Source organism: Atractosteus spatula, chromosome 14, assembly GCF_055471065.1.
Source record: "Atractosteus spatula isolate fAtrSpa1 chromosome 14, fAtrSpa1.hap1, whole genome shotgun sequence".
Classification (NCBI taxonomy): domain Eukaryota; kingdom Metazoa; phylum Chordata; class Actinopteri; order Semionotiformes; family Lepisosteidae; genus Atractosteus; species Atractosteus spatula.
Window position 1 is genome coordinate 11,022,073 of NC_142719.1, and position 15,945 is coordinate 11,038,017.

Here is a 15,945-nt window from a genome sequence, read left to right on the forward strand (position 1 = left end):
AAAAAAATTGTCAATATGTAATTTCCTGATGAGTGCTTGTTCAAACAGATTTCAGGATGAGATAGCACCAATTCTGAGCATCTGAAACCCCCTTTAGGACATACATTCAACAAACTGATTTATAAAGTACTGTAAAATTATAGACTTAGCAATCCATCTCCTTCACAGTTTAATATGAAGAACAATACATGTTTAAGTACTATAATAGAAAACACGTTGAGTTTGCTGAGAAACCATAAAAAGAGCTTGTTAAGATCTTTAACATGTCAGTGCCAGAGCTCCATCAGCAAACCAGTACTAAGGATGTTCCAGACTTTTTCAGATACTGTACTACAGAGGCATCAGCCCATGACCATTCAAAACATTTGGAAAGCATACTGCTCCTATATAAAATCAAACCTGCTGTTCTGCAGACAATTCTGTGCAACATTTTGTAATTACGAAAACCAAGAAAATCTTGTCACTTTAATGACAACTGAAACAGTCCATTCCAGTGGCAACTGCAAAAGATGAATGCAGTGCATCTCTAGTCTAGAACATATTGCTATTGTCCTATAGTGCTATTGCACCAGATAGAATCTGAATCATGAGTTGGGTAGCTCTGGCTGAGCTGATGTTTAAGGACCATTAATTAAAACGCAATACTGTGGATTTCCCAGATTAGAACAGCAATTCAAACCTGACAAACAAAACCACTGTTAAAACCCAGGCCTTGCAGTTCAGAGACACCAGTTCGAAGTAGCAGAAATACTCATCCCAACAAGGTGTGATGCTGCTGCTCTGATTACCTTTTAGAGTGGCCTTCTTCAGGACCTTCATGGCGTATAGTTGGTTGTCGTCAGGAGGTGTGATTTTGCGGACTAGAAACACCTGAACGAAAAACAGAAGCAGACATAGGACCGTATTCATAAAGCATGTTCCTCTTACGCTGAATATACAGTTCTTTCCTAAAAAAACACTTCCCAATGACTCTCAAAATATAATGGCTGGTGGGACAACATTGTATACAATTTCACTGTGCTGTTTAGGAATATGGAAGCCATGTGTATTGGAATATGGTTCTATTCTGATCTGGCTCTATTCAGGACATGACTGACTTTCCCTTAACTGTGGTGCTAGCTCCAGCTGGTGTAAAGTCATTAACAAGGTCTTGATTATACATCTCTTCCAAAGAGCAGACCACATGGAGGTTACTTTTTTAGGAGGTTTTCTTTCAATCTTTCTCTCAGTTTCCACATCTGATTAACCTAAATAGATCTAAGCCTAGATCCTAGGCTTGCTTTGGTAATAACACATCCATTAAAAACTACTAAATCTTCTATAAGTTAACGTTAATGAATAAGCAGTTCTTGAAAAATAACTGTTTTAAAAACTAATCTGTAAGTTAGTTTGCATTCTCAAATAATGGATGGGTTTTAAAAGAGCTCAGGGCTTGTCAAATTACCTTTTGAAAATTAAATATAAAATATCTTTTGAAATCCTTTGTACTTGGAATTCTACACCTGAAAAAATATCTCAGGTAGTCTCCAAATTAGAAGAACAGTTCTTGGAATTTAGGTTCTGATATGGGACTTGTTGCTCTTGCTTTCAAGAGCACAACAATTCTAGTATTTTCCAAATGGAACATGCCTCTGGTAAAATCCAAATTTACTACACCAAAAATGCTATGAATTCAGATTGAGAACAGAAAATATGGCAAATAACTAAAACTGGACTAGATAATTTTTACACCTTGCTCTATGTACTGTACATCATCCTTGATATCTAAAAAGCTTTCCATTATTAGATACTGTAACTTCACTGAATATAGGAAGGTACAGTAGGGTGGAATGTAGCTTTGACTGTAGAAGTTTAAAGCTAAAAGGACTAGCGTCCCATCTCTGGGAAAACATAAACTTCCTGTTTGCTTAATGCTACAGTGCTGGAGGTACAGTACCATTGTGCTCCAGATGTAGTGGGATATTAGGTCTGTAGAGGCGATTAACCCTTTTCGTTCTCAATGCTAAACGAACAGTCTTGGGAAATCCCATTAATTGTAATGGGATGTTTCAAAAAAGGAGAGAAGAAAACGTCTGAAAACGAGATGACACTTTAAGAAAAGGGCGAAACCGTATTCTAGCTGGGTTGTTAAAGGTTGCTGAAAATGGTCTTTTTTGATCTAAAGTGTTGCGTGCTGGCAGCTGCACCTGCAAAGCACCTTGAGGTTTTTAGTCTATGTTGATAAAATAAAGCATGCTACTCTTGCTGTTACTGAGGACAGAGGCCAAGAGACTCTAATGTGATGCTGAATGCTTTTCAGCTGGGAAACCGAGCAGTGGCACTAAAGCCGTGAAAAGATAAATCCAAAATTGTCTTCTCTCGCTTAATTAAGGCATGAAATTAAGAGCAAGGCTAAAGAAAGAATCATTCAAATCCCTTAATTCTGCATGGATTCATTTTTTAAACCAATTTCATGTCAGTTTGAAAGATAAGTGCTCTGGTTCCTTGGCTGCAGTTGATGCCGATTTGCATAAATGCACAAATAATGACACCCCAGCTCTTTAGTAGATCATTTAATGCCGTGCTTCACATTATGATGCACACCTCCACCTGATACGCAGGCCCGTGACAAGACAACAAAGCTCCTTTCACACAGACCTCAGAGCTCCTTTATAACAATAAAGCTGTGATCTCATAACCCAATTTCTTTTTTCCATTAAGGGGTGGACAGTGAAAGAAACCCAAGTCTTTGCATTCAATCTCCAAGACGATACACAGAAAAAATACCAGGTTAAACTAATAGCTATTATTATTTCCAGAACACTGTATTTTGGAATTGTTCAGGGTACTGAAATTCCAATTTGAGTCGTGACTGCAGAGTTTTTGTACATTTGGTGTTTTTCTATCTATATTCAGAGAAGGAAGCTATAAAAGATAATGAAATGTTCTCAGCATATAGTATGAATTCCTACCCCTTTCTAAAAGTTCTCACAGGTATGTTGTATGGAGGGAAATTGTTATACAAACCATTTCCCCTTTCATTCCATGTTGTACAGTAAGAACCTCTGATCTAGTTAAAACCAGTGTCTTAAAGTTGCTAAAGAAAGCCAGAGGGAAAGGCAGTAAGTGGCGTTTTCCACCCAGAGGACACCTGTTTAATGTGCGTTTTTAATTCCCTGCTGGGACACCTACCTTCCCAAAGGAGCCCTGCCCCAGGACTTTAAGCAGCTCAAACTGGGAGGGATCCGCCTTCTCTGAGCCCTCCTTGACATGGTGCGTGATGTTGATCTCCTTGATAACATCGTCCTCCTGAAAGGAAAGACAGCTCTGTCAGAAAGGGAAGGACTGGGGTGTGCGACACTCCAGGGCTCCTGCAGCTCCCCAGCTCTCTTCACAACAAGCCAAGAATTTCAGGGACACTTGAAGCAGTAAAAGCAAAGCCAAAAAGGAGGATAAACCAAGCTTTTAACTCCATCTTTTCTCAGGGAAAGCGGACAGGATTGAAAAATGAATATCAAGCAAACATCTTCTGACCTCTTCTGCTGAAGCTGCATCACAACAAAATGGGTGCCCTCCCGAGTGATTGAAGTAATAACGGACAGCATTTTTAATTCAGGAGCACAGTTTGGACATAATGAACATTAAGTAGGTCTCTTTAAGTGGTGACACTCGCTAGGCCCTGAGTAACTTGTGCTGAATGAGTTGACAGCAGGCTTGCAGCTTTTTTCAGTTTCAGTTTTCAGTTTTTGCACAAAATGCCACAACAAAATGCTCACCTCTAAAGTTGAACATTTTTAGGTCAGCCCTCACAAGTGTAGATCACTTTCTTGGCCCGTTCGGGGATAAGGCACCTTCTCCATTTGAACTGATTACTGTCAGTAATTTAACTTTTTCTTTTTCCAGATTAATCCTAAAATTAAAGCAACCTCAACCTGCATATTTTTAGCCAAACATTCACGTTCAAATCAAGTTTTTAATTGATTTTTATTAATACGTTCATTTTCTGAAATCTCTTCTTTACCACATCATTACCACTATTACTACTAAGAGACGTGAAAACAAATTGATTTTATCACAGTGTTCAGGAAAAAACAAACATTGAAAAGAACTGATTACTGAGCCTGGAGTTGTGGTCTCGCAGTGAAGGTGAGGTACACAGTCTGATAACTCTTTCCAGAGGAAGAGGACGCTGATTATCAACTTGATGCTCCAAACAACAAGCAGAGATATCCAAGTACCCAGAAAGAGCTTCGGCACTCAGAAACCACTGGGGTGTCAAGTCTTTCTTAAAGGTTACTAGGAATCATTAACTCTTCACTTGCCTCAAGGTTGGTAATCAGGTAGTAAAGTTAGACATGTATACAGAATTACCAATTTTAGTTAAACAGTGACAGATGCAAGCACAGGTAAACGGAAATAAAAGGGAAAGAAGAAAAACTGAAGCCCCTCAGGTCCACAGTGGAAGGGGGCTCATAAACAACCAGCCCTGACTTTGGAAGAAGGAAGATCTATCTTTTAAAAGCTACTTGACTGCTCAAGCACAACATATGAACAGCAGAATCTGCTGCTGTTCAGCATTGGGATCAAAGGTCTTGAAATATGCCCAAATTATTGATAGGGTCTGCAGCCCCTGGGTTAATTAAGCAATTAAGAATCAATTCAGTACTTGACTTATTGGAAGGTTCAAAGCCCAGGTGCAAAGGGTGACTATGCTTACCCTATGCAATGCAAGACAGCCTGAAGCATCAACACGGGAAGAGCACCAGACAGTACAACTGCTACTATTATAAATGTGGGAAAAGGACCATTTATAAACCAAGTTCAAATACCTATGAATAAGACATTTATTAACTGACATAAGCCAAAACATAAAAACCCTGGTGCTGGCTTCTGATCGTGGGTCCACATCTTGTGAAAACCAGGAGTGGATCAAACTGCTGTCATATGAAAGGCAAGTTACAAATGAGATGCCTTAATAACCACGGCCATGCTTTGCTTGACTAATGTTAGAAAAACACCACCATAACTCCCTCATAAAAACAATACAATATAACGCATAAGAACCACATAGCAAAATAAAATTTTGCATACTGTACACACAGGAGGATCACTGTTACTGAGCTGCATCTACAGAAAGTCCCTCTTCGGTCTCAAGTCCTTCAAGGTGTCTTCCACCATTTTCATTTGATTTCCCTCTGCCTGGAGATTATCTTTTGGTTTGTAGATGTACAGTACAGTGTGGCATTGTAATACAGTACATTACAAATAATTGCTAATAATTGTGGTCTTGTCACGTGATGTGCACAAACAGTTTTAGGGTTTATGCATCTTATGTGTTGTGTAGTATTTTAGGAGTGCTTTTTTAACCTCATTCAAGTCTCATAAAGCCTCAAAGTATTACTACAACAAGTGATTGCCTCTTTCTAATCCACTTTATCCTCCATTTGCAGATCCCATATGGGAGACAAACAGCATCCATTCTGCACCAGGAGTCCCACTCCACAGTGGGGGTCACAACTCCCATTGAGAAGTCAGAATGTATTTGTCAATATCTATTCACAGAGACATGTACTGTAGGCAGACCAAAGTGACATTTGCAAAATGAGAATGAACACAGCACTATTCAAGTACCTCGATATTGGTCTGATGACCAAGTGGTCAAGAACTCTGTTTAATCTCAAACTAAAAGACAGCATAGGGAGAGGGAAGTTCACCACCTACCATCATAGACCTTACCAGGCCAAACCTTGCTTAGCTTCTGGTTTCTATAGTATCCAAACATGTACAGTACCTAGAACAACGTGTGGAGACTATGCACAGCAATTTGCAACAACATTTCCAATTAGGGTACATCGCTGCTAGAATCAGCAGCATTGCAGCCTTTTAATGTTGCTGCTGGGAATTGTGTTATTTTGTCATTTGTCATTAGCAGTTGTATTATTATTGCTAACAGTGAAATTCCGTTGTCTAAGAATTCCATTGGAAATTCCACTGTTCATTGTCCAGCTTCTTATTTTAAGGCCTCATATTTTCTCTCCCTGTTTACACTGGTGAAGATGGACTACAGGCCCTGACAATCTGCTGGCTTCTGTAGTTCCAGTATCAGTTCTGGAAATGGTGAGGCCATATTAAAATTAACAACAGAACAATTACAATGATGAAACCAAAAACCTACAGTCAGAATATTGCACACAGTGACTACAGCCAACAGAAGGCCCTGTTGCTCAGAGAGGAAATGGTTGATGCAGCAGTGCTAGAGTGCTTCCTGAGGAAAAGTATCTGAGAATTTCAAAATCAATGTTACAGAAATAACTAGGTACAGAATCCTGTATCTAGGGAAAAGATCAAAATCATGTCGATATTGGTAGAAAGTTAACATAAAACAAAAAAATCCGGAAACAAGCATAACAATTAGTGAACAAGTACTGAAAAACACGATGGGACAATAATAGTGAATTCTGGCTAATCATACTCCTAAAACTAAAACTCATTAGTTTGTGTAATTTTAACTCACATACATCTAAAGATACAGAAAGAACAAGCAGCACAAACTGATAAAAATAATTAGCTTTGTGTGACAATTTAACAGGGTACACAATGACGTTTGGAGGCATACAATCATATTTCCTGCCTGAAAATTATTAAGCTTGCAAAAGCAGTGAGCTAACACCTGTGTGACCGCCTGAGGTTGTGTGCAGCAAGCAGTTCTTCAAGGAGTAAGCCTTTCTCTTTAAAAGCTCCCATGTGACATACTGTAGCAGAGGCTGTGACGGTAAGGACCCCAGACTAGCAAGCAGCATGCAGAGCACAGCTCCTCTCTAACCAAAACACACAACAGGAAAATCTACATGGTGATCGAGTTAAGCCACTGTTTCTTTTTATCTGATGCTATTGAAACAAGCTTTTGATCTGTAAGTTTGGGATAAGCTGACCGTTTAACAGCACTGAACCTGCTCTCTCACAATCGGAGGTTATTTCTGAAGCATGTTTTTTTTTTGCATCAGGCTAAATTTGCTTTTGCACATACAGTAACCCTGACTTTATGAGGTCACAGCTGTAAATGTAACGAGATGAAAAACGCATAGTGGTAGCTCCTTTAAACCATTATTTTAGAGCTTGTCAATAAACTGAAAAACATACATACTGTATACATGAGCATATATTAATACAGACTTCAGATTGCCAGCATACTGTGCTGCATTCTCGCACACAAAAGAGCGACTTGCACTGAATTGAAACCTAAGCAATAACACTCCTGAACAATACAGATCCAATTCCGGTTAGTATAATGCCAAGACACCACAGTGCACAACTAAATGTGGATTCCTTCCTTTTTTCAATCTTACACACATCTGCACAATTCCTTTAAGCAGCTTCCAGGACATTCTAAAGCCCTCCAGTCAAAATCAGAAGAGTACAAATTTGAAAACATAAAGGGTAGAGCTGCAAAAAAACTCAAACTAAACTTAAACCCAACTGGTAGACAAAGAGGACCAAGAAAAAGAAAATGCCTTCGATACCAGGAATGGTAAATCCTTCTTCCAGCCACCTGGTTACAAACTTTCACTGCACTGTATGAAACACTCTCTCCCCAGAACGCTGCTGCCTAAATCAGACTCTTTCAAAGACCATGTGGCGTAACCTGTAGTCAGGTCCAGTGATCAGAAGGGTACTAACCGGGTTCCACTTGTTTGCGTCCGTGGGTGCTGCAGAGGTGCTCACGGGCTCCTGTGTGCTGCTCAGAGCCTTGGTCTGATGCTTCTTGAACAGGTAGAGTGTGAGGAACCTGCTGACCTTGAACTTCCTCTTCTCTTTCTCCATGTCACCCCAACAGCCCTGGAGCTGCCCCCGCCGCGGCCCCGGCTATCATCCCCGGGCAGAGAGAGACCCCCCAGATCCGCGCGCAGCAGGGCAGACAGACCGGGCAGGCGAGCAGGCGAGCAAGCGAGCGAGCGAGCGAGCAAGTGAGGTTTTCTTTTTTCTCTCTTTCAGTCTGTCTCTTTAATTTTTTTTGGGTTGTTGCTTTTGTTCTGCTTCTCTGTACAGTGCAGGAAGGAAGCAGGTGGTGTAGCCCCGACCTAAATAATAACACCAGCCAACCTGCAAGTCAGTGTCCCAAAGAACTTGGCAAGTCAGTATGTGCAGCACTGTGAGCCACTTCCGCCAGTATTAAAAACATTAGAAACATTGTTTGTATCGATACACATCTTCACGATCGCTGCCTCCCATCCCTCTTACCACAGAGTAATAGCAGGTAACTCCCTGACTGTAAATACTGCTCAACAGAGGGCTAGTTTTAATAGTCAATAATAACTCTTCTTCCTCTTTCCTGTGAAATGAATGCTTTGAATTGAAACTAAACACTGTCCTCCACTTCAAACCACTTCTTACGGGTGAGCTTGACCTCTTAAACTGAACAAAATGCAATTGAAAAATCAGTATATGTTTAACTATGTACAGATAAAAAAAAGGTTTAACTGGATAAAACAGCCATGCAAGAGAGCTAGACAGAGGTTACTCCACATAAAAAGGAAGAGCAAAGGTCGAGCATGATCCTCAATTCAAGACACCTCTGCAGTTTTTGAGCAGGTGGTCTGTGAGAAAGACACAGTCTAACAGATCCGATCTGAAACGGGAAACAGATGAGCCTGTCTTTGCTACCAAGGGAGTGCTGGACTTTCACATCCTGTTACAAAAATGCTGTCTTTGCACGGCTGCAATTGCTCAAAACACAATGACCTAAAACGCAAAATCTAGGCTTGTGGGAGTCTGTGACAAGGTGCCCAGCCATGAGGATGAACCTGCTACCCTGGACTCTTTCAAGAAACAACCAATTCTCACATCAATTAAAAAACATTTTCTTTTCCAAAACAGAATCAGCTTTAGTTTCTCGAAAAAAAGGCATAAAGGCACACTGGGAAGTATTCAGAAAGCCTGCTGGTTACAGTCCTAACTAATAAAGAGATAGCTTGATAACTAGAAAGTATCTACCTGGTCTTCACCTAAATACACAAATTCAGTATTTCAAACTGTGGAACTCGACTAGAGTGCATGTTTGCGCCTTTTGGAAAATTAAATAAAAAAACCAACTTGCTCAGCAGGAAATTGACTCCTCTAAATCAGCACAAGGTAAGCACAGATTTAAAAAATACCACTTTACATTTGATCTTAAAAAAGGCACCACGAATTCCCACTAATTCAGTTTGTTGAAATGCAACATTCAATAAAATGTTGTTTTTTTTTACAGCTGTGACAAATTGTCCTAAAAAGTGTTTTTTACTTCACTGAGGCTAACAATTTGAATCATAATGCACCTCCCGCCAGCTGTAGCACCTAGTTTTCTACAGGACTGAGACACAGCTTCGTAGCTTTTTCACTGGCAAGTGTCAGCGCAGGCTGACCCCCCCCCAAAAAAAAAATCACAGAATCACAGTGTAGGAACTCAATGCTTGTAAATAACCAGCTTTGTACAGGTTGACTATGAAGTCTGTCGAGTTACTGGAGCACCTGAATCTTTGGGTTTGGGTACACATACAAACTGGACAATAGCAAACACATTCCAGGGGACAGCAACAATACACGTTCAAGGGCAATATAACTCACATCCACCAGAGGGCAGAGAGTCAGTTTCTAGGACACAAAGGTGCAGTGGCATTGAGTGATGTACGTTTTCATTGTGATGGTCCCATTTGTGCATGCACCAAATTCCACTGCAGTAAGACACAGTCTTGCTAATCAGCTACCTTTCTAAACATGCTGTATAAGGCAAAGAGGACCACACAGTGATCATAGTAAAGCTTTGCAAAATAATCAACAGATTACATCACACTTCTCTAAAGGAACCAGGAACTTCAGGGCTTCTGGAGTCAACAACTATCTTCAGAGAGGTTCAGTCAGATGAGATGAAGGAATCTCAACAAGGATACAAAACATTCTCAAAATACAAAATACCTAAAATACTCTATGTACTCAACCAGCTTTGCTGTTTATGAGATCAGCTGACCTATGAGAACACACCACAGCAACATAAGTCTTTTCAACCTCCGTAAACTCACAGATGAGATCCTGAGCATGTATGTTTGTATGTTCTCTCAGTGTTTGTGTGGATTTCCTTCAGGTGCTCTGGTTTCCTCCCACAGTGGATACCAGTATCCAAAAGCATACTGGTAGATTAGCTTCTAGGAAAATTGTCCCTGGTGTTAGAGTGTGCGTCTACAGTTTGTCTGTGTGCGCGCCCTGGAATGGACTGGTGTCCTATCCAGGCTGTCTACTGCCTTGTGCCTGTTGCTTGCTAGGATAAACTCCGGCTGCACTGCGACCCTGAATTGGATGGATAGATGAATGGACATCTTGATGTAATAAACTCTGGAACACAGATTACAGTACAGCAGTAAAACATTCACAACACACCCCATTTGCAGTAAACTGAAAGGAACAAATACTTCATCTTCTATTTTCTAGTGTGACAAGCATTAAACCAAACATAGCCTCAGACCACTGCTATTTTTATCAGCAGAGAAATCGAACAGAATCTGTCTTTCCCGTATGTGCTCCGTGAAAGCCTCCTTGCTGTGTCGGAAGGGAGGCCAGAGCCACTATCGAGCTCAAAGAGACAGAAAGGGCTATGTAAAAGACGGATTACAAATGTTTTTTTAAAGTAGGGAATCTAATTTCTAGTCATTCTGGAATGTTGATGTTCTCCACATCATAAAATGACATATAAACCTAAGAGAAAGAAGAGGAACTTGATTCACCCAAGGGCTTAAGCACATGACCTGCAAGAACACACAACAGGAACTGAAGTCTTCAACCTCAGTAAACTCCTAGATGAGATCCTGAGATCAATTCTCTAACAGCAAGATGGGCAGAGAGGGCTCCTTTCGGCTGTAAGCTCTAAGATCTTCTCAGTTTCTCAGGCACTGCTGCCCGTGACGTGTTAAGAGTGGTTTTGAGGTGCCCACGCCGCCTCTGTCTCTCCTGTGTGTAGTCAAGGGCTTTGTGGCTGTGAGTCGAGGTGTGAAAAAACATGACATATTTGTAGATGCTAGGTTTACTCTTTACACAAAAGGCACATGAAAGCAAAGAGAGTTGGAAAGCTGCAAAACGCAGCTACAGTACATGATAGAGGCACGTGGAGTAGCTTTGAAAACATGGCAAGCTCTGGTGGGGTAGGAGGGCAGAGTAGATTTTGAGCCTTTTGCAGTTGTCTCCGTGACGGTTGCATGTTCTCCCTCTGTGTTCAGGTCCCCTCCTATCTCCCAGAAACATGCAAAGTAGGCCTGGCTAGCTATTTTAAATTATCCCTATGGGACCTCACACCCATCAAGAAGGCTGATAGTCAGCCACATCATTGCCATCAGTCAGATGGTTATTGCTGCCTCTCATGTCTACAATCAATTCAAGTTATGGGACTAAAACGACAGATGACCTATTCTCCTCACAACATTTTTGCAGTGTTTATTGTTAACCAATTTATTTTCCATCTGTAAATTTGACCAGGAGAACTTGGATGAGCACAGCGCAGACAGTACCAAGGCCCAGGGTCTAAATAACCCCCTGCTCTCCTCTCGCCAAAGGACAGTGATTGAACTCCAGACACTCTGGGAGCGTAAAGCTAAGACGAGTCATGGGAATTTGCAACAGTCATCCTAAACATTTGGAGACCTGGTTGAAAAACTAAAAAAAAAGCAGCAGGAAAGATTACAGAGGACTGGCTGGGTTAGTGACATGGCAGTTAGGAGATAAGAGTTGCAACACTGTGCTACTTGGTCCCCTGCTCACTACTGCAAAATTACCACAAAAGCTGCAATCTAATCTGCAAGTCAGCGTGACAGAAATTAGAAGAAAGCAGCAACACAAACAAGCAAAATGCAATCAGTTATAGTCATAAAGATCTTACCTTGACTGCTAAATTGGCAAAATCCTTCTCTACCCAGGTTATTTCTGATTTATCCTGTGGTAAGGTTGGGAGAAGACATGTATCAATACTGTACATCAGACTCCATTATTTTTCTTAGTGATCAGGTCAATAGTGTCTACCACTTTGAAGACACCCATGACTAATTCTACCAGAACTTAACTGCAAAGGTATGTAAAAACTATGTAATAGATTTTTTTTTATTTTATGTTAGTTCTATGTAACTTATGCTAGTAGGCCTTACCAACAATTTTAATATGGCCAAAGCTGAATTTTTTAAGGTAAGCTCTTCTAACTTAGATTTGATGGAAATCTACTGGGTAGTGTGAGAATAAAGGTGGAAGAGACTGTCTTTGGAAGTGCAGGTGGTTGCTTTTTACAATAAATTCAATAAAAAAATATTGATGGGGGATTGAAGACTGGAACCAAATTGCAAAATTTTCAATCTGAAAACTTGAGATCTTTTGAAGGTTTTAGCAAACACCCTTCCCCAAGCAATGAATCATGTATCTTATAAGTAGGAAGTGAGAAAACCACAGAGCCATCTGCTGTTTCAAAGACTTTTTACAGTTACTCCCAACAACCCCTGCACAGCGCCCTACACAGGAGAGCACTCACTGTACAGCGGGGGGGGTCCGTACACTGGAGGACTCTCTCACTGTACAGCAGGGGGGGTCCACACACTGGAGGACTCTCTCACTGTACAGCGGGGGGCTCCACACACTGGAGGACTCTCTCACTGTACAGCGGGGGGCTCCACACACTGGAGGACTCTCTCACTGTACAGCGGGGGGCTCCACACACTGGAGGACTCTCTCACTGTACAGCGCGGGGGGGGTCCACACACTGGAGGACTCTCTCACTGTACAGCAGGGGGGGTCCACACACTGGAGGACTCTCTCAGTGTACAGTGGGAGGGCTCCACACACGAGAAGACTCACATCGGTGTCCTGCTTGCCAGAGCACATACTCTTGATCAAAATTAAAAAACGTCAAGCCATCCAACAAGAGAAAATATTCAATCATTTCAGGTTATGTGGCCCTCAATTTACATTTTCCAAATTCCTTTGCCGTGGGAAGTCCATCTGTCACTTAACCAAGTCCAGTGAGACAAGGGTGTGAACCAAGGTGCCAACAGGCCGATGGCTGACTCCTATGATAGATCGGCTGGTGTCGTGCACAGTATTTAAATAGCAGCACAATGCTCAACCGGCATTTAACAGAACTTTCCTTACATGCTCTTTGAAGGAGGTCTGCCTAAGCAGCCGGCAATGAAGAGTAATTTTACTACAGTGTACCGCTGCTCGACCACTGCTACATTCAAGGTACTCAAAGCAAACACAAAGCACTAAAACTGAAAGTAGGAAGTGAAAGCCACTGCACTGCTGATATCAAATGCACAGCGCCTTCATTAATCTACTTGAGTGGAAAAAAAACCTTCAATGTATTTGTATAATGGTTTGCTTTGTTTTGCTGCTATGGCAACCAAATATGTTAGCTCTTTGCATTTAAGGGTGTACTCACAGTGGGGTTGTTTGGTCTGAAACATACGCTAGCTGACTGTATTCATGTCCCAAAGACTGGGAGGAGGACTGGGGTTCTCTAGATTTGTCCTTTTCAAGTTTACACAAATAAATGCTTTGTTTCATTTGTTTGGAAGTGTATTGCTCAGATTGTTCTCCGTAAGATCCTTACCCAGCTGAGCAATGAAAAAAGCTCCCATGTGAACAGGCCTTAAATATACAGTATTATTGTCTGGTTAAGGCAGGTAAACTGTCAGTTAGGATAAGTGCTGGACCTCTGTGTTGTGGTGGGATCACAAATGAACTGTCCACTTTTCCCTGAACTATGTCTGTCCTCTGTGCCACAACCAACAGCCTAGGGTCATTGGTGTCATGTCCTATACGAAGCACAAGACCAAACTGTCTTTGTGCCAGAAAGTGCTGATTCTGATTCTACTGCCTTTTTGTACTTTTTGAATAATTAAAAAAAAAGAAGTGCAAGGTTAGAGAAAAAAGTCATTTCTTTGGATGAAACTAACAGCAGCCAATACTGGGGCTTCACACTGACTGGTAGACTCCATTACTTAATTTATAAATGGAACAACATTTCAGTGTCAATATAAAGCAGACAGTACTGCAACTGTTAATCTCTCACGCAAAATGTAAAACAAAGCAGCTGTGAAACTGATCTTTTAAAAGATGATAATTACTGTATGTACCTTATTCTCATTGTACCTCTATAGAGTCTCCATAGTGACCTCAGAGCAGCACAAGAGGGAGGGTTACCATTTAGCAGAAGCAATCAAAAAGGAAAACCAGATAAACCAAAAACTGAAAACATCTACTGAGAGGCTTTAAAACGACAAACGTTTCAGTGCATTTCTAATGCCTCTTAGCATATAAAGATTCTGTGGTATGTATAATATAAAGGATAGTGTGTTGTAATTACAAATTAGAGGTCTTTTAGAAGGTACAGTACATACTGTAGGTGCTTGAGAGAAAAAAAGTGTTTATCAAATTTCACTCATCACATAAATAAATAAATGCCTCATGCATGTGGAAACACCTTCTGTATGATTCAGTGGCATTACTTGGGTTACTCTGTAAGCTCTAGACAGTTTATAAAGAATGCATAAATTACTGTATATACATTTACTGTAAGTAACAGATTGGAGTAAATTAATAAAACACAGGGCTGTTTCTGTTAAACTCCTTTTGCTGCATTCCTGACTTATTTTCAGCAGTTTGTGAAAAATGTATAGTATACTGGCTCTTAAACAAGCACTTAAGCATTGTTTAAGGATAAGATTCAACAAAATTGCATTTCATCCGATTTCACTACTTCGCTACAGCAATTGTCTCTTCATATAGTTTGAGAAGGAATGAAATTAAGTTCTTGTACTCTGATCCATAAGGCATACTTTTCTTATGATGCTCACTCATACTCTTAGGTTTTATGGGCAAATAGTTGGAAAACAAATTTGTCTGCCTAACCTTTGTGGTCAGAAAATAAGGGAGCAAATTTTAAGTGGCCTTCCAGCAAGTTCATTTTTGTATGCTAAAACTGAAGCATAGATGCTACCAAGCTTACATCAATGTACTGTATACATTAATATATAGTGATATACCAATTTTACATGCTTAATCTTGGGAACTGGCTTATTCACACTTTTAACCCTTCTGTCGCTCTGTTTTTGACTTTTTTAAATACTACTCTTTTATTCAAATTTAACTTGTATCTTTTTTACTTTTCCTGTTCCACTCTGTTATTCGTATAGAGCAGATAGTGCTTTTGGGAAAAAGGTTTGAAAACATGCACAGATCCAAAATATGACTAATGACCGAACGGACAATACGTCAGAACATGCTTGAGGAAACCAAGATGAGGTTTCCTACATAATATTGTCATTTAAAATAAAAGTTCATGCACTCTTCATTTTATATTGTAGGGTTTAAGAAAAAGCAGCTAATTCGACATTAAGCAGATATTTAAACAGGGTGCAAAACAAACAAAAATGAGGGATGCATCCAAGCACAGAGGAATGTTCATAAGTCAAACGATGTAATTTTCCATGTCATCTTGGATTCAGGTACACGTGCTGCTCAGCTTTTACGGAGATAATTCACAGGTTAACCACAAAACCTCTCTCCTCTGCACCTTGCGTTCTCCCAAAACCTCAATGCAGCTCCTACACTTGAACGAAGCTACGAGAAACCCCACAAAGAGAGACACTTGCCTGGTGATCGCGGTGTTTGGTACGAAATAATAGCCTCCACATTTCAGACACAACTGGCTGGGCACTTCCATGTCATCTTCAGTCTGCCTAACTGCCCTTTATCACTGTCAGGTAATGACAGTCACCAGCCGGCACCAGCACTCTTGCAAAAACGCACACCAATACATATGCACAAAAATGGAGAGATAAACAAATGTATGCAAATAGATTTCTCACAAACAGCTAGCCCTTCTCTGTTTGGGGGGTGCTGTTGAGAAACTGGAGGAAACACTGTAACTTCCTAAGGAAACCACATTTTAGTCTCTGCTTA

General features: G+C 40.6%; 1 protein-coding gene across 5 annotated transcripts in view; it reads right to left on the minus strand.

Moving 5' to 3' along the window:
- Positions 1-15,945, minus strand: part of rps6ka1 (ribosomal protein S6 kinase a, polypeptide 1) — an 89,650-nt gene that overhangs the window by 18,840 nt on the left and 54,865 nt on the right. For 2 of the 5 annotated variants that reach the window (XM_088931846.1, XM_088931844.1), the window contains exons 3-5: positions 11,879-11,932; positions 3,172-3,288; positions 789-870 (exon numbers count right to left, since the gene is read on the minus strand). In XM_088931846.1, the coding sequence (XP_088787972.1) occupies positions 789-870; positions 3,172-3,288; positions 11,879-11,932 (253 nt within the window). Of the gene's footprint in view, positions 1-788; positions 871-3,171; positions 3,289-7,656; positions 7,980-11,878; positions 11,933-15,635; positions 15,760-15,945 lie in introns of those variants that run through there. The other 3 variants (XM_088931848.1, XM_088931845.1, XM_088931847.1) reach the window with 3 other exon arrangements.